This window comes from Acomys russatus, chromosome 8, assembly GCF_903995435.1.
Source record: "Acomys russatus chromosome 8, mAcoRus1.1, whole genome shotgun sequence".
Lineage (NCBI taxonomy): Eukaryota > Metazoa > Chordata > Mammalia > Rodentia > Muridae > Acomys > Acomys russatus.
The window spans coordinates 38,583,522-38,610,954 of NC_067144.1; the positions used below are offsets into that span (position 1 = coordinate 38,583,522).

A 27,433-nucleotide genomic window follows, 5' to 3' on the forward strand; every position below is an offset into this window, starting at 1 on the left:
TAGCAGTTATTCACAGACAATGGCTACAAATTGTTAACTTGTAATCTAATGTTGACCTGGAAGAGGAGGCATGTATGCACATGAAATCAGAACCTCCTATTTTTTCCTAAATAAGATCTCAAGAGTACTTTTTCTAATTTTAGAAACTCAAAGAGAAAGGACAAATGAGTAATATTCTCCTGAGTTTCTAACAACTATCCAAGATCAAGCTATACAACTCCATTAACCTGTCAACCCGCATTACCTCCAATCAGAACGGGTGTGTATGATCAGACTGTATTCTTTCCTTTATTTTTTTAAAGATTCTTTTTAAAACTTGTGTGCAGGTGCCCAGGAGGCCAGTTGGATCACCAGAAGCTGGAGGTATAGGTGGGGGATTCCTCTGATATGGGTACTGGAAACTGAACTCAGCTCCTCTTCAAAACTAGTACATGCAAACTCTTTTCACCTATTCCAAGTAATGACCACTGAGAGCCATTTCGGCTGTCCTAAACCTCCTACCAGCCATTTTGCTTCCAATCTTTAACTTTCACTACTGGCAGCTTTCAGTTTCCTTCTCTAAACTTAATCTCTGTCATTGCACCTCTCTGCAATTATTTTGCCCCCACCCCTTTAATGTGGAAAATCTCTCATCAAATCACCACACCATTCAACTAGTAAAGTTTTTAATGAATCCTAACTTACATCATGATTACTTTATATAAATCTCCCGACGGTCCTCAGTCTTTGCATCTAACTATTCCTTAAATGAAGACACCCCTCACCATCCGCTGGGAAGATTACATTTTTATTAGTAACTCTTAAATGAAATGAGACATTAAACTAAACCCAACGCTACAAGGTCAAGGCAGAACAAAATGAACTATGTTCCACAATCTGGATGCCACATTTATCTTAACGCAAACCCGAAACCTCTATAGAACCTACTCTTCAATTTGGCCAAAGTTGTTCTGTGCCTTTAGAAAGTTACTTACAGGCCATGTACTATATCCCAGGCTCCAAAATACAGTAACTTTAACAAGATGGTAAATACTCCACACTTTCACTGACAGCCCAACAGGAATGAACGTCTTCCAACACATTCACATTTGCTGCCTTCTAGCTATACGCCACAGAAGGCAGCAATATACAAAGGACCAGTGCTCAGTTTCAGTAAAACACTAGTATATATTCCCAGAAGCACCTAAAATAGTACCCAACATATTTAAGGTATTTAAGGAGTTTTCTGTTTTCCTGCACAATGAGCAAAGGCCCTTGGAGAAAAAAGCTGGAACACTGACAGTTTCTGAATCAAATCATCTTATACTTCTTTGTATGGCCAAAAGGGGCACCTCACATCAACATACATCCGCAAGTATAACAAACTTTCAGCACAAACTTACTTGGTAATGTGCCCTCTGATGGAACTGGGAGGCACTCAGCTCCTATGGACGTAAAGTTGAACATCACATATCCTTACCATCTGCCCAGATTCACTTCTAGTGTTTCCTTCTGACATAAAATGCCCTGCAATCTTTGCTAAAAGCTGTGCCCCGTTTGTGCAGTGATCTCAGGTAAATACACAGGTATCACGGTTATTTCCCATCCCAAGAGAGAACCTCACCCACACAGGTGCAACTCTGGTCCTGATTTTCTCAAGCACGGTAGAGGTTAACAACAACAGCTGCTGCTGAGATCCCTATGGCATGCCTTATCTTGTTGCTGTCTTAGTACTTCTCACGTCCCTAAGTGGCTCAACCACAAACCTGCCCTCCACATCCAGTCAGTTTTCTGACAACTGGGATAAACTGTTGTGCCCAACGACATAAAACCCGACCCCTAACTAGGAGGTAAGTTCACTAGTCAAGCCTCAGGCTCCTCTTGCTAAAGCCCTCACTCTCTATATAGTTTCTTTTTTTCGTTGTTTTGCTTTGGTTTTTGAGACAGAGTTTATCTGTTGTAGCCTTGGCTGTCCCGGAAGTCATTCTGTAGACCAGGCTGGCCTTGAACTCAAGAAATCCTCCTGCCTCTGCCTCCTGAGTTCTGGGATTAAAAGTGTGCCCCACCACTGCCTAGCTGCCCCACCCTCAAAACAAAACTCTACCACCAAAAAAAAAAACAAAAAAAAAAAAAAAACAAAAAAAGTGACTATTCTTGATTCAAAACAAAACAACAACAACAAAAAGAAACTTAATTATCCTGAGAGGCCTCAAAAATCTTTATGAGACGCACTGTGTGTGGCAAGGACGGTAACCATTTTCACTGGTACCTAAGCGAGCTCAAGATCTTCTCGAGCGTGTATACTTTTTTCATATGCGAAGGGAGAGTACCAGCTAACTGCGTATCCTCTCTTGAGATTAGGTATCTACAGTTCTTCCTACAGCGCCCAGGGACACAAACTTACAAAAGTTAGGGACTGTCATCAGTAAAACTGGGTAGGGCCTCAAGAGGACACTAAGCATGACAATGTAGGCCGGACTGGGGTTCCTTTTTGTGACCTCAATCTATTTATTCCCTCGGGGTCCACGCTCCACCATCCAAGCCACTCTGGGGGGTTTCGGCACAAATGTTGCGGGACTCCTCAAACCCCCCCCCTTTTTTTCTGCCACTAACTCTCTACCTTGCAAGCCGCACCGCTCCAGAGGGTGAGTCACCAGACGCCCCAGGTCCCTTCAATCCCCCTTTTTTTTCCCCCTACCTCAGGTAATTTAACTCCCTGCGGCTGGAGGGGGTACAGGAACGCCAGAACGCCGGCCAGACCAGGCTAGGCCCCGCGGCCTCCCTCCCCTCCCCCGCCCCGCGGTCGCCCCTCCCCCGCGCGGGGCCGCTCGGCCGCCTCCCCTCAGCCCTCACTCACTCACAGCCCCTTCCCACGGTCCCCGACCCCACCCGCCGGGCCCTGGGAGGTTCCAGAAGCTCTCCGGCTCTCCCGGGTGTCCCCCCCCCCCGCGCGCCCCCGACCTCAGCGCGAGGGGCTCCGGGGGCCGTACCCGCTCACCCGGGGCCGCTGCGAGGCCGCCGCCACACGGGGCTCCGCAGTGTCGCAGGGAGGCTTCGGGCACCGTCCGCTCGGCCGCCACCGTCCGCCGAGCCTCGCCGAGCAGCAAGGGCTGCGCAGGCCTGGCCAATCGCACACACCCAACAAGCCTAGCGAGAGCCGCCCGCCCGTACGTGGCAGGTGGGAAGAGCAGGGGCGGGAGCAAAGAGGGAAGGGAAAAAAAAAAACCCGGTCCCGTCGCCCCGCCTCACGGCGAACGGGCCAGCCGGGACGCATGCGCGGCCGAGTGAGGCGCTGGGCTGGCGAAGACCTAGCCGTGTGGGGTGAGCGGCCCGGCTCCTTCCCTGGATGAACCCGGGGTAGGAAGTGCGAGCCGAGGCGGGCACGCATGCGCGGGGGAGTCACCACCACTTCCGGTTTTCCGGACAGCGAGACGTTTCCTAGCTCTCTCCGGTGGGCGGGGCGGAACCTGCTGGGCTGGACTTGTCCCGAGAGCCTGGTGGAAGCCGGTGTCTGTGCCAACCGGTTTGGTTATTGTTGTTGAGTTAGTTGTGGCTGTTGCAGTCAGAGAGTCAGTCACATCTCGAAAAGACGAACCCCTTTCCCGCCTTCTTTCTACACACCCATCCATTCATTCACTATTGGGCGCCTACGCGCGGTGCCATGTGAGTGCTGGGAAGGCTGATGACTCAGTTCCCTAGCTAGGCTGTACCCAAACGTTTAGGAAGGCCACAGAGTTCAGTGGGCGCCTATATGACTTGTAGCTCTGCCCGTCTTCCTAAATTTAAGTCAGAATCTAGGACAAAAGGAATGGAGCAGAGGAACCTTGCACACCTTGCACGTAGGAACGTGCATACCCGTTAATGTTTTATTTTCAAGAGAAAAAACTGTAAAACAATGAAAAGATACATATGCAGTTAAACGTCAAAGACATTTTGCATGAACAGATAAAGTTTCAACAAGTTATCTTGGCATGCCAAAAAAAAAAAAAAGAGTTGGGAGCACGAGATTGCCATTCTTAGAAAGACTGCTTCCGAGATTAGCCCCTGGGTAGTGTCTGAGCAATTAGAATTCAGGAACGCTTCAACTATTCTTTATTAAGAGCTGTGTGTTGTGTTTACAGTGTTTGAATAAAAGCATTTTATGCTGTGCACTGCTTGCATTCTGGGTGCCATGAATTTCAGTACACAGCAACCAGTGGATGCCTACTGTCATCCAATAATCTACAACAGCAAGACAAGTTAAAGCAAAGTGCTATAATCTAACTCTGCTGTCCAGGAAGAAAGTGTGTGCTCTGGTTTCATTCAGACTTCTACCTTTATGATTTTTTTTTCCTTTGCTACATTTCCTTTTTATTCTTTCTATAACACCCTATCTGTAAGTAGCCCTAGACACGGGCACAGTTTCCTTTAGCATCTGTGTAAAAAGCCTGTCATGACTATAGCTATGTAACTTGAGTATACTTCCTTTTTAATCTATGGAGATCTCACAACCATAATGATCTGGAGAGAAGAGGTTTGTGGATTTAGTAACAGTATGCAGAGAGGACTTTAGCACTGTTGTTTGTCTGTTTTAAGGACAATATATTCACACATTACTTGAGGGGAGGTAATATTTTGTTAAGAATAATTTCAGCCTACCTTTACAGGCATGCATTTTAGTAGTGGTAGGAAATTCAGTTTGCCTTGTCTTCCAAGGTCTTGTGTTCTTAGCTCAGATCATATAACTTGTAACTATGATCTAAACTCTTGGTCTAGAACTTGTCCCTTCTCTGTTGCTGCCTAATGCGTACTAGAGAAAAAAAAAATCATCTACGTTTATTATCACCATGGTCCAGAAAGTTTCAATTACTGTATCCTGGTTTCATGGCAACTCATATCAAAGTTCGACAAATTGTAAAGGTCATGCCTCTACGTGTAGCAAAGTTCCACCGAAGGAACAATTCAGATAGGAACTGTACCATAGGCCCTTGGGAATAGCAAGTAAGAGATAACAACATTGGATCATGCCACCCTGCTCTACACACACACACACACACACACACACACACACACACACATTCCACATCTCCATTTAAGAGCTGGCATACAGAAGAGTTATCAAGGGGCTGAAAATGAATTGTAAGTATTTTCACTCTCTGGAATAATTAACAAACAAGAACATTTAAAGTTATTGCTAAACTTCTACATATTGCTGTTGACACTGTAAAATGATTCAGCCACCATAGAAAATAGCTCAGCTGTTGCTGTTTTAATAAAGTGCTTTAAAATAAACTAAAATTACACTGTGACCCAGCAACACCAAGCAATATTTTGATAAAATAAAATGTTAACCCAAGGACTTGCACAAAAATGTTGTAAGAGTGTTACAGTATAAATGCGTCGGTTCAGCCTAAGATGCTAAATAAAGACACAGCGTCTGAAGCGTACTTTAAAGCTGCCAGCACAACGCTGGGCAGAATCTATACTAATACAAATCTCCTAAACTATGGTAAACAAACTACTCTAAACTGATATATAGTACATACACCCCAAGCATTTCCCACTATGGTGCTCCTGTGGCCATTTTCCCCTTTGTCCTCCTACACCAGTCAACCAGCTCTCCTCCCAACTGCCAAACTTGCTCTTCCTGCCCCCAGCAAGCCTCGCCTTCCACTTCCTGTCCTTCTGCCGAGCTGATTGGCTAAACAGTGCTTTACTGATGGTTGATACATCCACTCAGCATTCCTCCACATAAGAGTTTGACTCATAATAATCAAAAACAGATAAAGTTTCTTTTAACATGAACAAACCCAAAATTTCTTAAGTAGATGATAATTTCAATGCAGTTTTTATGAGGATTACATTAATATGTAATGGTACGTAAAATAATACAATTTCATTGACTGAAAGTTATGATGAGGACTATAGGAAATATGGAAAAGTTTAAAATTAAGGCACGCTGGATTCTGCTATTATAAAAATATTTGTGAAGATGACTATTCAAGGGCTTTAATAAACTATGTCTTACAAAGTACATGTCTAAGGTATGCAATATGATATTGACATAGACAAACAACAGTGTGAATAGTTTCTCTGCCTACAACCTTGCCACCACTTAACTACTAGCTGTTAGAACCCTTTTTAGTACGGCCCCTTTAACAGGTGTGCAGTTATATTTCTCTGTGGTTTGATTTCCATTCCATCAGTATTTTTATATATTAGCTATTGTGACATCCTTGGGAAAATATCTATTTAGGTCCTTTGTTCATTTGTTAATCTGTTTATCTGGAATGATTTGTGGGAGTGTTTGATTTTATCGTTCTTATGTTCATGAATACCTTTCCAAATGGACCCTGCTGTTATCAGTTGCCTGTAACCCAGCAGCCTGCAACTCCTTCATCACATTAGACGTCATCTTTGGAGACAGGAATGAGGACTGTCTGGTCACTACATGAGTGGGGCTCCACAGAGAGAGTCCCCGTAGTTGACAAGCTGATGTATCTACCAGCCGCTATTTTTGATGTCAGTCTCTCAACTGTTTAGAAAGAATGCCTAGATCTTCTAAATGAGGCAATGAGCTTGAGAATGATTACCATTTGTTACTGACAAGACCAAAAAAAAAAAAAAAAAAAAAGAAGCAGCAAGATAAACTTAAAGCTGGAAAGGGTAAGAGAAAAGGCAAGCCCAGCTGGCAGTTAAACAGTGAACCTTCAACTCTGAGTTAAGATGCAGGCAAGAAGACCCAAAGGTCAGATGATTTCTCTTGACACTGACTGAAAGAGGAAGTGTTGTCACACCACAAAGGTAACGAGAAAATGTGCAAAGTAAGAGCTGCTCATATACGCAGCGTGAAAAACTGCGAGTCTTCCTTATTCACGCTTATCCTACTCTCCCTATGCAAGATCCCATTCAGACACACTTCAGATGGGGGACATGACTGACCAGTCTTAGACTGGCTCATTTGCCAGAAGATATTTGTGTTTTGTCCGACGTAGTAGACCTCTAAATATTGCTGTCAGCATCCCTTCTGTGATGCAATTGCCCATTCTTCATGGTGCTTAATAATCATCTGTCCATCAAGTCACCCCTAATCTCTCCTTCACAGTGGGTACTTGACCCAGTCTACACCAACATCGTCCAACATAATGCACATGTTCTGGGTAGGACATACCAGCTCTGGACTTCCTTGTCCACTGGTTCTTGTCTCTCTGCCCACCATATTTTGTTGCACAGGGCTGACTGTGTCTCTTGGCTTTTTGCTGATTGCATCCAATGTGAGATGTGCTGGGAAGCTGTGGGGTAGGAGGTGGTGGCAGCCTAGGGTCTTCTCTGCCTCTCTTCTAGTGAAAGCTGGTTGACTCTGTCTCTAACCCATACCACTGGGAAGAAGCATGGCTCAGCTCCAGCTCACATGTTCATGTTTCATTCTTCGTGTCTCTGTGGCTGTCTGCAGTGTGTCGCATTTTTCTCTGTGCTTTTTAAAATACCATAAAAATAAATCGCCTGTCTTAGAGTCCCTCTACTTTAAACACCCCTGCTTCCTGGTGCAATCGTAAGAATTAAAGCCCGATAGGATGTGACTTGTGGTTTGCCAGGAAGAATGAAATCCCTCTTCTTGTTAGATCTCAATGCTGGAGAGTTGGGAGTGCTGACTTATTAATCATATTTGAGAGCAATGGTAAACACGTAGAGACAGGAAATGGAGAAAGAATCCCAACACATTACTATCAGACCTGGAGTTAATGTTATCTGCATGTATTTCATGTCTCAAGCTGGGGCGCTTGAACATTTAAAATAGCTGTTTTCAGCACCTAACTCAGGGTCCCAAACAAGACCTGGGATTGCTCCAGGCAAAACAGAATATAGGAACTTATCTATAGCCATTTCGGCCCTTGGACTTTACATCAATTGAGCCAGCAAATTCCCTTTAACCTTTAACCTACATTTGAGTTAGATCTGTCCCACCAACTGCTGACTAGCACCTGGGGTAAAGGTTCAGACCAAAGGAATAATCATCTACTGGTTGGATTTCACATGAATTAGTCTCCACAATTGCATGTGGACCTGGCGCGTTTAAAGGAACATTATATGGAATTTTACTTGATAATACTCCAAAGATTCTGAAAAAAACAAAGAAGCAACTTTAGCCACCAAGGAATCTTATCCTCCTCTGGCTGAATGTAGCTCTTCAGTGATTTTCATTCTCACATTTACAGGGCTTTCCTTAAGGGATCTTTTCATCTGATCAAATTTTAAGTCAATTGGCATCTTATCATTTTTCTCTTTGTCCAGCACTATATTGCCACTTAGAGTACTGGCCTTTCAGAATTCTTTTTCTTCTGTACTTTCTTAAGGTCTCATGTATACTATAGATCAAATAAGCTTGTCTTGGCTTGCCTAGGAATGCAATTGTCATTCGCTACCCCTTCTGTAAGCATGCACACTCTTTGAGTAATGATGAGAAGAAGGATTGGCACTTAAGAACACTGGATGCTGTTCCGGAAGACCCAGGTTCAATTCCTAGGACCAGTATGTCTGCGCACAACTGGAACTCCAGGCCCAGTGGATCTGACCCTCTCCCGGCCTCCACAGGCACTACATGTGCATGATGCATGATACGTGCAGGCTAAAAAACAGACACACATTTTAAAAGTTAAATAAAGTTAAGGAAAGAATGCAGTCTGTAGGGAATGATGAGAAGGCTATATGCCAAGCTCACATGAAATCCGTTAGTTCCCTAGTTCATACACTCATGCCAGAAGTCTGGTTTATGACAAAACAAAAAGGGGAAATTCTCCTAAGTCCCACTCCAGAGGAAGTCATTCCTAACGCAAGGGTTTGGCATGCTGTGACTAGCTAGGGCTTCTAAAAGCCAAGCATATGATCATGACTACATTTTTTTCTATTTGAAGACCAGCAATCATTATATATATAAATTAAAAGGTCTGTGTGTGTGCACGCGCATGTACAGTAAATAACTGGAGACTTAGTCGTCTACTAAGACTTTTGTCTATTTCTCACAGAGCTGATTAGTCTGGCCACAAAACACTTTAGACAAACAAACAAACAAACTTTTCCTAGAGGTGAAACTGGCTGCCAACTTCATCATTGGCAAAAGTGTAATGTATGCAAGCAACTCCCTCCCTGTACTTATCAAGAGTCATTTTGTTCTAGAAGGTAATTTTTCCTCATTGTAAAAGATCAGTTGTAAATTCTACATGATAGTGGAAGTGTGTCATGCACACTTAACAACATAACAATGGACATCTTGAATGCGGCATGAGTTTCTTGACTTGATTCACATAATACTCTGGTGAAAACCATACACACACACACACACACACACACACATACACACACACACTACCAAATACATTGTCAGTGTAATAATAAGCAAGTTTTAATGTGTATTCAGGAAGGTACGCAAGGAGAAGCAGACAACAACATAAACAGACCCAATTGTTATGAGTCGGATAGAAAAGACGTCAGATAGCAGTCCCGTTAGGCACTTGACTCTGTTTGGTCACCTTCAAGAGACTGATGTTTCCTCGGTCACTGCAGATGGCTCCAGGAGCCTAAATCGTTCGTGTAAGGATGGTAGGGACCTGAGCATATTGTACATCCTTACACGCAGTCTCATAGGGATTGAAGGCATTGGCTTCACTCTGTCGAAGGATGATGACAGTGACTTCAGTACTTTGGAAGCTTCGCTCTGGAATACTTTTGTTCGAACAGTGTAGAGAATGAATATCTGCAAGCCCTGAAAAGGGAATTAAAGAGCAATATTAGGCAATATTACAGTACAGAGCTCCACAGTACAGAAGGAAGAGGTTTTATCTCACCCTCCAATTGTGAGGTGCCATAGCTGCTCCACAACTGGAGTTGGCATCCGGTGTGCATGTGCATGCCTTTGTCATGTACCCAGTGCTGCATGTAGTGCATAGTTAGAAAACCAGGGTTCATGGCCAGGCCTGCCATTACTGCTGTGCAAGTTGGCTCTTTCCCTAGTCTTTAGTATCTTTAGTTTATACCAGTGGAAGAGATGCTCGGGGTGGGGGACTAGAGGTGGGGGGATGCCCATTTTCTTCTTCTACTTCCAACATCCTGTGGTTTCATTTCCTGGAGAGGTAGTAACATAGCTGGAATTTTATATACTCAACAGTTTCTTTTTTAGAAAATAATTTATTTTTATTTTATATACATTCATCTTCTGACTATCTGTATATCTGTGTGAGGGTATCAGATCCCCTGGAACAGGAGTTATAGACAGTTATGAGCTGCCCTGTGGATGCTGGGAATTGAATCCAGGTCCTCTGGGAGAGCAGCCAGAGCTCTTAACTGCTGAGCTATTTCTCCATCCCACTTGATAATTTCTTAATAACACAAATTTAAAGCCCTGTTAGCCATTGCTTTTCTGTACTTTACATATGGAAAATGAGATGTCCATAAAAAATTAAGCCACAGAAGGCTGGGTATTATTTTCTACATGTCTTTAAACCAACATTTACCAAAGTCCTATTGACTTCATACCCTTCTAATTTATTCACCATTATTTGATCCTTTGAATTTAATCCTTATATCAGCCCTATAAATTAAGCCTTACTATCCCAAATTTATGGATATAGAAGCTGAAATCCAGATGAATTAAACAATTTGCTCAAGGTTATCTATCCATGATCAGAGCTTGGATCTGAATTACTCCATTTTTGACTTTGCTCTTTCTTCCTTATCCAATATATGGTGTTGTTTCTTACTTGTTGTTTCTAATAGAAATGTACTTCCCGGTATATTGTAATCTCTAAGACGTCTTTCTTAGTTCTTCATTTACATTATTTATAAAAAATAAACTATTAAATACTATTGTTTGTAGGCTGGATAATAATATTGATCAATGTTTTGATTTTGACAATGTAATGTATTATAGAAGATATTGTCACTGGGGAATCCTGGCCAAAAAAAATATGTAATCTGTATTGTGTTTTCTGGTTTCATTGTGCATTGTGGTTCTAGAAGATATTCTTTTTGGACTAGAAAGATATCTCAGCAGTTAGCAGCATTCACTGTCTTTCCATAGGACCTGAGTTAATTCCCAACATGCACATCATACCTTACAGCCATCTGTAACTCCAGTTCCAGGAAATTCATTGCCTTCATGGGCATCAGGCATGCACTTAGTGCACACATGTGTGCAAGCAAAATACTCATAAAATATATTTTTAATTCTAAAGATATTATTATTTCTAAAGTTTGGTGATGTGCATTTGGGAACTTTGTAGTGCATTGAAACTACAAGTAGTCTAAAATGCATTCAAAATTATTGTTTAAAGGGAGTAGAATAACCATGAGGAGAGTTAATTTTGCATCATGTCACAATTTTTTCCTATAGCATGAGATTTTAGTAACTATAGAATTCCAAAGAGGGAAAAAAGCTTGTCATGATTAGGTGTCAAACAAATGATCAGTTCATGTGCTGCATCTAAAGACAGAGTATCAGCTAGAAAGTTATTCAATAATGCTTACTCACAATCAACAGAAGTGATCATTAAAAAAAACTTTCACTGATGAACCATTAAATAAAACAAAGAAATCAAAGCAATAGGGCAATCCAGTGAGATACCTTGGAAACTCCTAAAATGGAGAGTTATGTATAATAAAATTTGTTTAACACAAATATCAAATATAATTTAAGTAATTAAATTTGTCAAGAGAAAACATTGTTGACGATGTCAATTACATAGCAAAATTTAAATCATACCAATAAAAATTAGAAGGCCATAAACAATTACACAATGTTAATAGTATTCTTTTTCTTGGGCTATGAATCAGCAATAATTGTGCTTGCCTAACAAGTGAAGGGACTTGGGTCAGATTCCTAGCATTGCAAAAAAAAAAAAATTGCTCTCACACATATTACTTTACAGGGATCAGCAATATGGTTTTACTCTGGAAACTGAAAAATTAATCTTATAGTAATCATTAATAAACAAGTTTATAATTAATTATAATTATAATTAGTAGGCTTTTAAAATATAATGAAATATTCAAAATAATTACAGAAAATTTTATGTGCAAGGTTATGTTATGTGATATTCAATATAAAAGTAAGAAGACGATGGTAGATACATGTGACAAAACATGATAGAATGAAAGCAAGTATCTTAATTAGTCTCTTTCATTTTCTATCTATCTAGCAGATAGATATCTTTGCTTTGTGTTTTGTTTTGGTTTTGTTTTTGTCTTTACAGAGAGGGTTTCTCTCTGTAACCTTGGCTGTCCTGTACTTGCTTTGTAGACCAGGCTGGCCTCGAACTCACAGAGACCTGCCTGTTTCTACCTCCCCATGTGTTGGGATTACGTATGTGTGCCACCACGCCTGGCTAGTCCCTTTCATTTTTTAAACATATTTTATTGTTTGTTGATTGATTGTGTGTAAATGTGTGAGTGCACACTCACCACACTCTATGTGTAAAGGCCAGAGGAACACTTGTAGGAGTCAGTCAGTTCTATCTACCATGGGCATTCCAGGGATTGAACTCAGTCATTCAACTTAGACAGGCACTTTTTACTTGCTAAACTGTATTGCCAGCCTATCCTCTTTGTTTCCGAGACAAGGTCTTACTATGTAGCCCAGGCTGTCCTCATATTCAAGATCGTCCTGTGTCTGCCTCCCAAATGTTAAGGCTAAGGTCATACACTACTTTACCTAAGTAGTTTTCTTAATTAACTGTTAACTAAATTCTTAAAAGTTACTTTTAACAAAATGAAAATCCATGAGAAAAATTTCTGGATAATCGAAATATGTGTGTGTGAAAATGTTAAGAGAAAACTGATCAGAAAGCTTAAAAATAGAAGCAGGGGTTTAAGAGCTGGTCCAGTGGATGGGAGTGCCTGTTGTTCAAGGATGGGACCCTGAGTGTGGGTTCTAGTGCCCACAAAGAAGGGTAGGCATGGCCATACGTGCCTGTTATAGCATACTGTAGGCTGTGACAGAAATGTGCCAATAACATCAAAAGGGAGGGAGAGAAAAAGAGTAACCCTGGCACATTCTGGTCACCAGCCTAGCTCTAAGTTCAGTGAAGACCCTGTCTCAAAAGGAGTAACGTGGAGCATGACAGGGCAGGACTCCCATGGTCGTCTTCTGGCCTCTGCACACGCATGCGCACACCCATACACATTTGCACATACACTAAGGAAAACAGACATTAATAAATTTGATAAGTGTGATAAAACCCAAAGAAGTGACAGAGTCTTAGTTTTAATCCAAGGTAATTATTTGCTGAGCTAGTCCTTGCTAGGAATATAACAAAATGCAGATTGGCTCCACTCTGCTGAACTGTTTCTAACATGCAAGGAACAACCAAAATTATTACAAAGAAAAGAATAAAGTATGACCCATTCTAAGGGAAATAATCAGTGAATAGAGAGTGGCTGGAACGTTAGATTTAACAGCCGATCTTTGGAAATACTGTTCTATCATACGTCAGGCTGTGGCACAAATGTGCTTATAATATGGAAAACTTAGGAAGTGTCAACATAATATGAGAAAATAACCCAGATCAAAGTTCTTAAACTGAGAAAGTACAACACCTGAAACAGAGTACAAAACAAGCTTAGCAACAGAATAGATACAGCCCCAGAAAAATGAATGATTTTGAAAATAAGTACCTAAAGCCCACTAGTGTAAAGACTAGCAAGAAGAATGGGGAAACGGACCGCTCTCTGTGAACTGTGGGGCAGTGTCACATGACCTAACATCAAATCAACTGGATTCTCAGAAGGAAGAGAAAGGAGCAGAGCAGGCACAAATCATGGTGAAGAACACCAAAGATTCCAACAGCTCAGCAAAAGAAGTAATAGCTGGGTGTACCACAGTCAAAACACTGAATGTTAGGGCTAGGGGAAACCCTGATGCAAGCAGGGGAAAATAGTGCACTGGTGTGCGCTGGAGCTGTATGAATGGCTGAGGACATCTCACTAGGAAATGTAGCAGTGCATGAAAAGAAAGAAAAAAAAAGCCTTGGTCAACCCAGAGTTCCACAGCCAATGGCAAAAAAAATGCTTCAAGAGTGAGGACAAAAGAAATAGTTTTTATTTAAAAGAAAATACTTGGTCACCAAGCCATAAATTACAAGTAATATACTGAGGGATGACTTTAGGCTGAAGGAAAATGACACCAAATGACATTTAGATCTTCAGAAAGAAAGGAAGGGCTCTGGAGATGGTTGACACATGGCCAAATATAAATTTTTTTCCTTAAAATGTATATGTCTACTTAAGGAAAAAACAGTAACACTGTTTTGTGGTGTTTATTATTTATGTACAGGTAGGACATAAGAAAATGGCAACACAGGAGAAAAAAGAGGTGGCAAGCAGACTTACATTGCTATGAGGCCCTTAGATTTTATGAATGTCATAAAATACTAATTTTAATCTCCTTATGAAAGTTATGAATGTATACTACATCCATGAACTTATCTGCAATGCAAAAGGATATTAGTTACTGGAATATAAATTAAAATGAAGTCATCATGATAATAAATCTATTATACTCAGAAGTTTGAGTGGGGGCTCAGGGGGATAGAAATGAATGACCACAGAAGACAAATAGAAAAATGGCAACCTACATCAATGAGCACATTAGGTCCAAATGAGCTACACCCTCCGATAAGGTGATGGAGACTGTCACAGCAGACAACAAGGCAGGGCCTGTGTATTTGATGCCTACATAGTATAGGCTTTAAATTTTAGGGTACAGAAGCCCATAGCAAATGCACACGCAGGCACACATACACATTCATGTTTGCACACACATGATCATGTAACCAATGTGCATAGCAAGACTAGGTAATAGAAAAAGTATGCCTTATGACAACAGGAACTATCAGAAATAAAAGACATCCCAGTGTAAATAGAAAATATAATAATCAGAAATATCTATCATGAGGAGGAATGGTCAGTCTTCATTCAGAGTACATGAAGGAAAAACTGACAAAATGGAAAACTAGGGAACACACAAACTCAGTCCTTGGTGCCTTTTTTTTTTTTTTTTTTTAAGCACTGTTCACTAAACAGATGAAAATACTGGTTAGGACAGAAACTGCCCACTGAGCTAGCAGTCTTTAACTTTAATGGTATTTTAAGACTTCACACTCACCAACTACAGAATAAGCAGGGTTTGTTTGTTTTTTTCCCTACAAGGTGAATATTTTGCTTCTGGGCCTGAAAGATATCTCAGAGGGTAAGGTGCCTGCCACCAAGTGTGAGGATCTGCGCTTTATTCCCACACTCCACGTGTGCAAGGAGAGAGCTCACTTCTGTATGTTGCCTCTGACCTCTGACACATATTCCATGGCATGTCCCCATACTACTGTTAACAAATGCGGTTAAAATTCTACAGAAAAGATAGCTCAGATGCTGAACCTAAATCCAATCTTAACACGTTTTTTAAAAATTGAAAGAATTCAGCAAACCACAGAGTTCCAAGTTCAAGAAATAACAACCATTGCTTATTCCAAGAAAAACAAACTCATTGCATGGGAGAAAGGAAAGGAGGTGTTCCACCTGAGGAAGTATCTTTTACTCAGAGAAGAAGGAGTCATGTGCCAACCCTACGGAGATCTTACTCTATGACCTCAAGGCCAGAAAAGGACACAGAAAGCATTTGTTCTTCTCACGGAATCTATTAAAACTGACTCCCCCTGCAGGTAACTAAACAGTGGTCTCCTGTGGGTTTTACATGAAGGAAACATTGGTCCAGGGTGATGCTATCTGCCATGCCATATGATCTGCCTCGTTCAGAGCACCTGTACCATACCTGAGTGGTGTTGAAAAGACAGAATATGTAGCTGAAAACAATCCTGATGTCATCATTATTAATCAGCATAGCATATGCTAAAATCCAGGTAACTCCAAAAACAACGGCAATAGATAATGTGCTAAGAATCTTCTTTAGGGATGAGACCTTTTTCGTGCTGCATGAGAGAAAATAAGAAAGAAAATATGGCTTATTAGGCTTTTGCTTACTAATGCCATCACTACCCATATTTAGCCTGCATGTTCAGCTGCCCATATACTTTGCTCACTTAATGTTATGCCACACCTAATGACCCCCTGAAGAAACTGTGATTTTATTGTCTAAACTACCTTACTGCTTATCTCAAAGCTTAGGCAAATCATTCTTTTAGTACTACGCAGGAAATTTCATGAGATGTCAAGTTTTTTTAGAATGGGATTTTAATTATTGCTAAAAGATCAGCTAGTAAAAAAAATCCATTTTGTAGGGAAGTTGCATTACCTCTCGTGTCTTGGAGTGATATAAAAATAAGATTACTTAGAAGCAGACTTATCCTCTCTCTTTTGGAAGTCTGCAACCCCCAAAATCTGGTCTTGGTTATGTGACTTCCTGTGAGCAGGAGAGCACGTCGGAGACTGGAAAGAAACCGCTCGCTCATAGAGTTTGCCTTCTCTCGCCACTCTCGGCAACCCAGATAGTGAGACTGACTGAGTGTGGCAGGGCTGTTTAGGACCAGACTCCTGTGTTGGCATACTCTCAAAAGCACTATTTCCTTCATTTTCAGTAAAAACTTTGCAGTGCAAAATGAATATGTTCAGAGGTGTTTCTGTCCATCGTTTTAACCTTTTACATGTGAGCTCTAAGAAACTGAGATAATTATGCCCAAAACACATGTCTAAACATGTGTCTACCATCTTTTCAAATTATGACCCCAAATTGGGCTTCCTTATGAATTGATACATCCCCTATGTAGATATGAATCCCCCAGCCCCTTCCCCCAGAATGAAATCCCTATGTTTATTCATTCAGGAAAATTGGAACTTACTTTCTTACTGTCATTGCTGGTCATACTTTTTTGTCTCTACGTCTTTATGTCTTAGTCATGCTTATTTTTCATTCTGCACCCACCAAAATGTGAACCCTCTGTGTTAATCTACAGTACGAATATATTAAGAAGTGGGAGCTTAGGTAACAGAGGATGTAGGGGGCAAAAACTACATAGAGGACAAGCCTCCCCACCTGAAAAACCCAAGGCCAACCAACAATCAACAGACCACCAGAAACTACATATGAAAGGGAGGCATCTTAGCTCCCCTGTCAATATTTGGACCTGCCTAGCGCTACCCAAGCAGCATACAATCCCATGACATATAACAGTTTCTCATTTTAAGTCCGTAAGTGTTGACGTGATTTGGTGTGTATCTAGAGAATCAGCTAAAACAATTATGGATCCTTCTTAGTGGTACTAGGCCAATTTAAAAGCCACAGGCTGTCAGCCGTTCAAAATTGAGAAATGCAAATTTTATTGGTGTCTCTGACCAGTTGTGATGTTTTGTATGTGGGAAACATAATCTGATATACAATCAGGCTGAAAACCCATCATTAAAGTCTGTTTTGTTTTACTAACGCATATTTGTTTTTACTAAAACAGATATTACTAAAATGCATGTTTGTTTTAATGCTTACGAAGAAAGGTATTTCCCCGTATACTCTTTAAGTAAGAGCTGTTACATGTGTGAAGTGTGGTACTCGATTTGTAAAGCACATATTTAAGATTATATTCTCATCAAGAATGGTGGTTTTCATTTGTCTGTTGTCACTGCGTAGACGCCCCTCCCGGACTGAGTGTGAGTGTACAGACGTCCACATGGGAAGAACATGCGCAATGCTCAGAGGCTTGCAGAATCCAGCCTGAGCTCATAGCTTCATCTGTACTACATTCCGCCGAGTTCATGTTATAAACTCAGGGTAGGAGTTTGCAGCGTGTTTCTGGTCAGGGGTTTCCGATCTTGTTGGATATTAGAGACAACAGTAAGATCACTTCCTGGACCCAGAAAAGTCACAGTCAGGAAGACAGGCAGCTGGGTGGGACCTGGAAAGCCAGGGAGTGTGGTCGCAGTGTCACTAAATTGTCCATGTTTTACATGAGAGAATCATCCATCCATAAGTGAAATCTCCAAGTTTTATATACTTGCAAAGAATTTTTGAAAGGGTTGAAGCTACTGTGTAAGCTACTTGTGTAACGCAGGTAGTAATTCTCAAATTGAAAATGTGGATGCCAGCATCTCCTTCCTTACAGCTCTCTTATTAAAGTATTCAAATTTTATGTTCTGAATTTGGTGGATTTTTAAAGAAGGAAATACTTTTTCTTGAAACTGCAGAGTTTGAATTTTGCTTGGGCTAAGGTGACACGGGAGTATGTCGTCCAATGCTGTGTACCACGCTGGACTAGGTTAGATGAGAAGGTGAGAAGATCCAGCTCTTCGGTCAGAGTTCACCGGGAAATCTCTCCTGGGTACCACATGCCCGTGCCTCGTGCAGATGTCGAAAGCCTCTGCAGGGGTTGGGGTGTGCCGAGCTGCTGGGTTTTACACACGCACACACTAGTCTCTGCTGGCAGTTTCCCACTCCCGGGGAGTCTCACCTTGTCAGCATGGGGTGTGCCGAGCTGCTGGGTTTTACACACGCACACACTAGTCTCTGCTGGCAGTTTCCCACTCCCGGGGAGTCTCACCTTGTCAGGTTCTGGTTGTTCTTCCACAGCACTTTGACTGTGATCACGATAAATATCGCGATGTTGATGATGAGGATAACGGTCACTGGGATGATGAAGGACCACAAAAACGGACTTTTTACAAAATCATTGCTCTTTGGAATAGCTAGCCAGCAGCTGTGAAGGAAAACAAATTATTTCAGCAGACCAAGAAAAGAACAAATACCGATTGCTTTTGCTATCAACATTACCGGCATCCATGGAACTGAAGATCTTGCTAATAATGTCCCTCAGCATCTTACCCTGCTGACGTCACTTTTAGTAACAATTCAGCCCATTAGAAATGCTGGTACTGCCGTAATTTCCTAGGAGTCAGTAGAAGGTAGATGCGCTTTTGGGTAACACAGACCTGAACTACTTATTGGTGGCGTCATTGTTGCTGTTTTGTTGTTTTCATTGTGGGGAGAAGGATCCCAGGACCCGGGGCATGCTGGGTTGTTCTACTGCTGAGCTATGCCCTGCTGTGATTTGAATCAGAAATGTCCCCCAGAGGCTCACGCACTGACCACTTGGTGGCACCATTTGAGAAGGTCATGGAACCTTTTGGAGGCAGAGCCTTGCAGGAGGAAGTACATCCCTGGAGGTGGGCTTTAAAAGTTTTATACTTCATACTTTATAGGTTTGTATTTTATATTATATAGATGATACTTTAAGGCTCCATTTCCTGTTCTGTCTCTTTCTGTGTACAGATAAAATGCCATAGCTCTGCTTTGTGACTTTTGGGGTGGCCTCATGCTCCCACTATAATGCCTTCTCAGCCAGGAAGGACTGTTTCCCCATGCAATATTAAGGCACAATAAACTTTTCTTCCCAAAGCTGCTTTTTGTAAGGGTGTTCTATCACAGCAACAGAAAAGTACCTGATTTTTGTACTTCTAGGCCACAGTCTAGAATTTACACATTACTTCTTGTTGTTTATAAGGTACCTAAGTTGAGTCAAGCTATTATTTTTACTCTGCTTTTGGATATGTAGCTTATCCTAGCTTCTAATAATAAAAAGCACAAATGGCCGAGGAAGGACAATGTTTCCAGCTCCAAGTTTCACCAGTGGTTCTGATGTATCCTTTGAGATTTAGGCTGTATAAAAATTAGCAAATATACATCTTCCATTCATTTTTTTTAAACAAATGATGCCATTCACTAAATGCTTCTGGAACTCACTTAGCCTATCTTAGATATCACTGGAGAATAAAAAAGGGAACCTTCATTAATTAATTTCACATTGTACTTACTATTCTATTACTTCAGTACTCTGTAACTTAAGCAGTTTCCGTGCGTGCGTGTGTGTGTGTGTGTGTGTGTGTGTGTGTGTGTGTGTGTGTGTGAGCGCGCCCGCGCACTAGAGGATAACCATGAGTATCCTCTGAGATAGGGTCTATTCCTTGGCTGGGAGCCTGAATCAGGCTGAACAATGAGCCTTGGGGGTCTGCCTGCCTGAGCTTCCCGGCCATGGTGATTACAAGTGCGTGCCACCATGTCTGGCTTTTTGCCTCGGTGCCTGGGACCTGCACTCAGATCCTCTTACTTACATGGCAAACATTTTCCAACTGAAGTCCCTTCTCATCCCTTTGACAGACATTTAAAAATGCTAATGATTACATAAACTTTTCAAAAGTTACTTAGTTCCGTTGTCCTTTCTTGTTTTGCAGGTTGTCTGTGGCTGTTTTTGTCTTGGTGAAGGGAGTTTGGGTGTGCTTTCTGTTTTTCCTTTCTCATCAAAGTTGAAAATTATGTAAATTCATTTAGAAATATTTAGAGAGAACATGCTATGTGTCAGATAGTGTTTTAAACACCAGGAAATTATCAGTAAGGAAAACTCCATAATTTTGTAAGTTAATCTAGTTCAGAGATGCAGATAAAACAAAAATAAGATTGATAATATGTCAGGTGACGACAAGCTTAGAAGTCAAAAAAAGGTGGGCAACAAGAGTTTAAAAAAAAATATATATATATATATGCATTTGTAGAACCTGCTATATATGCAGGGGGGAGGGTTTCAATTAGGTAGAGTGGTTGGGGGAGTCTCACAGGAAAACAATACTTGAGCAAAGACGTTGATGTTCTAAGCAGAGATTGCCTTACATTCAAAGGTCCCAAGGTGACAGCTTTAGACACAGGGGCCAGTGTGGCACAGAGTGAGTAAATGCACAAAGTTTGGGGACTGCTGCCAACTACTCTGGCTCTTTGTAAGCAATTACTTGCATTCTGGATGAGGTGGAGAGACAAAAGATGATTGGCTTTAGGTTCAAAAGTATTACTCCAGATGCAGTACAGGGGGCAGGACGTGAGCAGAGGAGGACACCAGGAGTGTAGTGTGTTGTGAGGGCCATGCAATAGGAGTGATGTGGGGAAGCAGTCTGACTGAAGGTTGCTTAAAAGAAAGAGGAACGCCTCTACCTAGGTGGGAAACTTAGGCTGTTAATTGGCAGTACTTAGCTGGGATTCCTTCCCCCTTTCCCTAGTTTTGGGACTTCCCTCCCCCAGCTACTAAAACCATGGGTCCAAAAGTTTCAAATGTGCATCTAAAAAATAATTTTCTCGCTAACCTGTTTAACTTTGTCCTCTGCCCGTATATGTGTCCCAGTATCCTGTCAAGGCCAGGCATCTCCTACCTCTGCAACAGCACCAAAGCAGCTATCCACAGGTGCTCCAGTGTAACCTCACAGACTGCATCAGCTGAGCCTACATTTTCCTTCCTAGCTGCAGGTGTTCTCACAGATCCTGGCCAGCAGTAAAACTGGTGACTCTCTCAGGACTTCACCAGCATTCCAGTTTTTTGGGGGGGTCTCCAAAGATATCATGGCTCCCAAGTCAGCAGGACGCAGCCTTTCTGAACACAGTGTCTTTATTCCCACCTTATGACCCCTTCCTAAGTTTGTCATTTTTAATCAAACAAAAAGGGAGGGATGGTAGTGTACAGGTGCCCCACTAGCCTACCTCTCATGGTCCTAGCAACCTCTTATGCTACTACCTGCCACCATTGCCAGATGCATACCAGGTGTGTGCTGGATAAAAAGAACCCACCTTCCACCCCACACTCTCTTTCACTCACTCACTCACTCACTCACTCACTCACTCACTCTGTCTCTCTGTCTCTGTCAGTCTCTCTGTGTCACGGGTGCCTTCCTCCTTCTCCCTCACTGATCCCTCTCTTTCCCCTCTCCCTCTTTCCCACAATAAACCTCCTTTATGCCGGACATCTTTTGGTGGCCTTAATCATAACACACACTCCAGGGTCAAGCCTCATGGTCAGAAGTAGTTGGCCAACACAAACAAATTCACTTAATTTTTGAGGAATTTTTTTGTTCGGTTTTGCTTTGTTTTGGCATTTTTTGCTTATTTGCCTTTTGCTTGTTTGCTTTGATTTTCAGTAGTGTGTGTGTGTGTGTGTGTGTGTGTGTGTGTGTGTGTGTGTGGTGTGTTTCTTGTTTATTTGTTTTTTTTCTTATTTTTGTTTTTCTTCAAAGAGAAAGAGGGAGGGAGGAAAGGAAGGAGAGAGGGAGGGAAGGAGAGAGAGAGGAGAGAGAGAGAGAAAGAGAGATTAAGAAAGTGAAAGAGCGTAAAGTTGGATGGGTGAGCAGGGAGGATCTCAGAGGAGTTGGGAGAAAAGAAGGAAAAAATGATCAAAATATATTGCATGTCATTTTTTTTTTTCAGTAAAAACATAACCAGAAGCCAAGTGCATATTTGGCTTTCAATTCCTATTCATTTGCTTTTCCATGGTGGTGCAACACTATGGTATATGACAAAGGATTTTTAAATTGTTTTGCATTGGAACATTATTATTTAAACTGTTGGAAATCATGTTTCTAATCTGAATGACCTGTGATAAAACTGAGATGATTTTCAAGTCTGTAATGAGCTAATAAACAGGGATGCCTGCCTTTAACAGATAGAGTGGGTCCATCTCTAAAGAAGATGATTAATGTGTTTAGAGTTTGTCTTAAGGATCTGTAGGATCCGTTGCCTTTCATCTCTGGTTGGAGGATAACTGTTGCAGTTTATGCTTAAAGTTACAAGTTATGACAACCATCACTTGTTGTGTGTGTGTGCAGTGAGCATCTCCAGTGGCCAAAGGCTGGGAAGACCCAGAGGGGACCCACACTTTCATACTGGCTTATACTTGACAATATGTGTCAGGAAGGAAAACTCTCCCCTCTATTCATTGCTTTATTTCAGAAGGGACTGTGGTACTTTTGTTCTCATGCATGCCTTATGCTTTGTTATTCTGAATCAAATGACTCATACTTCAAGATGTGGACCACTTAGGAGGAGGAGCATGGGTCCTAGTGGGGCTAACATCTACAGTTATTGGGTAGAATTTCTAGGAAAAAGGAGGGTTGCAGGATGGAGGCGGACAAAAATAAAGGCATGGAGTCCATTGAACATCCTCCATAGACTTCAGATACGTTAAATGGTTTGACTATTCTGCCATGGAATATGGAAAAAAAACAGGTTTAACCTCTACAGCATAGAGTGGAAAAGCTCACCACCAGTATGTTATAAATTCCCATGGCCAACGCCAATCCTTTCCCTCTTAGAGAGCACGAGACAGCCTATCTGATGACAGTAGAGAGCTGCGGTGGTGTGTCAAGAGCAGCGTGGCCGCCCTTCATTGCTCCTTAACTAGGCACATGTAGAGAAAACAACAGGTCAGGGAACTGGGCCAGGGCCTGCAAGTCAGAGAAATAGAACTGGGCTCAGTGAAGTAGACCATGAGACACCAAGGAGGTCCTGGTGGAAGGATGACTCAGGGGAAACACACCATCCCTCCGCTTTCTCAACAGATGCAGAAGTGTGACCTGTGATAGCACATGTGGATGGCAGGAGATGGTAGGATGATCTAGATGGTCACATTACACATCCTGTCCTCTCCTCCCATCTGTAATTAACAGTGGCCTCATGCTGTCCTCAGTGGCTAACACTGTGCTCAGGAAAGAGCCCCGTTATAAATTACTGATAGCTCAGGGTGAATGCTTAAGCAAACTGGCTTCTCTCTCATGAAAGCTCTATGTCCGGGGTAGAAATAGAAAATGAATGGCAAGAAATTAATGATGGAATGAAAATAAATGACCTCTCCCATGAGATATTTACATCTCTTATTTCTAATTGTGAAATTTAAGTTTTAAGCCTCCAAATGACATTGAAATCTAATAAAACAAAAGTCTAGGATGTGAAATCTAGCCAGGCTGTCAGCCTTCCTGTTGGCATAATTTAGCATGTACCTTGACAGCATAGGCTTCCCTGGGATGCCCAAGTACCATTCTGATAATATGATTTTCAGGTGAGTTGGCTTAAGACTTAAAGTGGAATTTTGGGATAAGAATGGCAGGGTGAGACAGGAGAAGGAAGGGTAAACTACAAGGCAGGTGCTGTCTGGTGGGAGAAATACAAGTGAAGTATGGAGTTCTCAACTCGGCTCAGCCCAGGTTAGCTTTCTTCTCTTCTTTCTGCATAAAAGCCAAACACTATGCAGTCAAGTATTTGCAATATGAACAGTTAGTTATTCATGCTGCTGGCCAAGCAAGAAGTTGTGGCACACGATCCTTTACCATGAAACAGTTCTCATAATCATGTTTAACACAATGAGCTCATCCAAGGGACTCATGGAGAATGAACCATGGGGAGGGGCTTGGTGAGCTATTAAATGTTCTCAGGGTTGATTGACTCCCCTATATAGCAATGCTTGAGCAAAATCACTCTCCTATCAGCACTCTAGATGAGGGAACCAAGACACAGGGTTACCAAGGATCTTAACTATTATGCCACACGATGTTTTTGTGGGTTTTTTGTTTGTTTGTTTCACTAACTAAAATAATGCAACTTTAATATAAGAAATTTCAGATTTATATGGTCAAACAGTGGATGCTTCCTTTTTAGGAAATTTCTGTGCCATTTTATTTAAAATATGTTGTATTTTGAGAGCTTAAAAATACCCATTACAAAATATGACATTTATAAAATGTAAGTTGGAGATGATATTGTGGATATGTATACTTTTATGTCAAAGAAATTTAAAGAGATAAAAACTTACATTTCCTCTTGCCGATAGTCTAACTCCCAGTTTGACTTGTTCCTGCTCTGGGCGTAGATAATCCCTATTGTTACACCTACTACTATTGCTGGAACTCCTACGTGATAAAGAGAGGCAAAGAGTTAATATGTTATCCAAGTCGGACATTAATAATGCAAGACTTTGAGTAAAATATACCTGTGACCTCTTTAGATGTGTTCCTTTTTCTCTTTGGACAATACACTGACCCATGAGAAAAGTAGATTAGAGTAGAATTTTTCTCTGTTCTCTTTTTACTTCTAGTGTTGTCTCTGATTTCTCATTTCTGATCACAATGGTTGTCACCAAATGTCTGAGTTCCTCTTTTACTTGGAACAATTTAAATCTGAGTAGCGCTGAGACAATTCTTCCCTGTGTCCTTGTTGGGACACACTATAACTTTCAAGACTTTTTTCTTAACAAGTCACCTCCATTGCTTTCCATGAAACATTTCTATTAAAGTAGCTAGCTAGATTACTTCTATGTATTCTAAATCTAGCATAAACTAGCAAAGGGTTGTTTTAAACAATAACCTCCTTAATTTAGCTTATGGCATGTCCACTACACTTGTGTTGATCCCTCACTGGAGAATACACTGCTAGGCAGACAGTTCTTAGTGCTGTCTCTATTTTCTTTTCCCTCTACCCGGAATTATTGGCCCTCCAAATGGGCATACATTTATATTAAACAATTGCAACAAAGCGAAATTGCTAAATAAGTGTCGATGCCAACACTTACCCCATCCAACTAATGAGATGATAAAAATGAAATGTGGAGGAAGAGGCTTCATGGTTCTAATCAGAAGGAAGTAGAGCTGCGTAGCACTGAGCCCGTTCCAGGTGAATGTCCCCAGCAGAAAATAGTGGAGTAAGGCAGCGATGGCCGTGCATGAGGGGTTCGGGGTGTCAAGGGTGTCTCTTACAGGTATTTTGTTATCGTCAGGGTTGCTGTTGATGGTACTGTTACTTGTCTTTAGGTTCTTGTTGGAGTTTTCAATTCCAAACACAAAGAGGAGGTTAAAAATCAACATTGATGTACACAAACTGACCAGCACCCAAGTGACTGAGGTTTTTCTGATTTTCCTAAAAATAAAAAGTAAACATGAAGAATCAAGTGAATGCAAAGCAAGCAATTGCACCCACACCACCACCACCACAACAAATATCCTTAGGGCTGAAAGGATGGCTCAGTAGCAGAGGACCCAGGTTCAGTTTCCTTCTCAACCTTCATGTGTTGTTTCATAACTGTGTTAACTCCAGTTCCAGGTGACTACGACACCCTCTTCTGGCCTCTGTGGGCACTGCATGTAAATCCAGCCCGTGGCGCAGCCAGCCTGCCATTGAATTTTCCTCTCTCACTTATATCAGAACAGAATAATCTTAATTTTCGCAAAGCAGTGAATTCAACAAAAAAAAGGCAGAGGTACCATTGCATTCTGGTTAAGAAAAAAAATGTATCTCGTCTCTGAAGCCAGTGCCCTGTGAACCCCAATCCCTAGCATTTATGCCCTACAGAGTCCCCTCCTAGGCCTGCCTTGGCCTTGATTTAACTAACAGAATGAAGGCTGGTAGCCAGGAATGACTTCTCCATTGGGTAAAGTAGTGCTTGAGACACCCCGCCCCACCGCCACAAACTTTCATACCCCTTAACATGTCCTGCTAAAGACACAACACAGAACTGTCCCATGTCTACGTACATGGAGAAGGATCCAGCTGGTCTGACACTAGAGCCGAGGTTCTCAGCCTGTGGGTTGCAAGTCCTCTGGGGGCTCCTGCATATCAGCTGTTTGCATTATGATTCATAACAGTAGCAAAACCACAGTTATGAAGCAACAATGAGATAATGTTGTGGCTGGGGTCAGCACAACATGAGCTGTATTAAAGGGTAGCAGCGTTAGGATGGTTGAGAACAGCTGCCCTAGAATACCCTCCCAGCTGTCGTTGGATTGCCATCTCCTTGGGCAGCGCAGCAAGAGCAGATGAGCCCTAGTAAGGCCCAGACTCATGAGAGGTAATGAACTGTTTTTATATCACTGAGCTTGGGCATCTGCAAGCGCGCACAAAGGCTATGTGCAAAAGAGCCTCTACATAGCACATTACACATTACACAGTAATAGATGAACCCATTATGAATGTACAGAAAATTCTCATGTTTGTAGCAAATATTTATTTTTTTTAAATATTTTTAATTTTAAGTTAATGCCAAATATGATCTTAAAAGTTAAAAATATAACAATATAATATAGTTAAAAGAAAATTCTAGGCTATTCGGCTTATGTTTCATTTAAAGAGTAAATCTCCCATAAGCCAGTAAAATTAGTTAAAGTGTTTGAAATTTATTTTATATTGCTACTGATGCTATTTTTAGTAGACTGATGATTACTACCTTTCTGACGTATTAAAACATAGCCACATATCTTTTCTGCAAGACAGCTTAGAATTCCCTTTCCACGTGGTACCTCTGAAAGATGAGAGTTCCAGGGTGGTATTTTGGGAAATTATCTTGATTGCTAAATGATCAAGATATTTCGAATTGCCCTTTTTTTAAAAAACACAAAATATGCTCAGTGTTCCAGCATTTGAACTTATTATTTCTAGATGCAGAACCAACCATTGCTCCTCTGTGCCGCCTCCCAATTCTTACTTGCGTATTGTCTTTGCTTGAAAAGGACAGTCTGTGCTGTGGTTTTATCTATAGGCTGGCCATGTATAGCAGGAACTTTTAGAACTCAGTATGATCATGTGTGTGTGCACCTGTGGGTCTGTGTGTGTGCATGTATGTGATGCGCTGAATGGCGTGGACAAGGTATGCAGTGTATGTATGTAATACGCTATGCTGAGGGCATGCATGCTGTGGTA

General features: G+C 41.5%; 1 protein-coding gene across 1 annotated transcript in view; it reads right to left on the minus strand.

The window, feature by feature from the left end:
* Positions 1-9,487: 9,487 nt before the first annotated feature.
* Adgrg7 (adhesion G protein-coupled receptor G7) overlaps positions 9,488-27,433 on the minus strand; it is a 66,249-nt gene continuing 48,303 nt past the window's right edge. The window contains exons 12-16 of the mRNA XM_051150449.1: positions 25,314-25,657; positions 24,558-24,654; positions 18,486-18,641; positions 15,773-15,929; positions 9,488-9,718 (exon numbers count right to left, since the gene is read on the minus strand). Coding sequence (XP_051006406.1) covers positions 9,488-9,718; positions 15,773-15,929; positions 18,486-18,641; positions 24,558-24,654; positions 25,314-25,657 — 985 coding nt within the window. The remainder of the gene's footprint in view (positions 9,719-15,772; positions 15,930-18,485; positions 18,642-24,557; positions 24,655-25,313; positions 25,658-27,433) is intronic.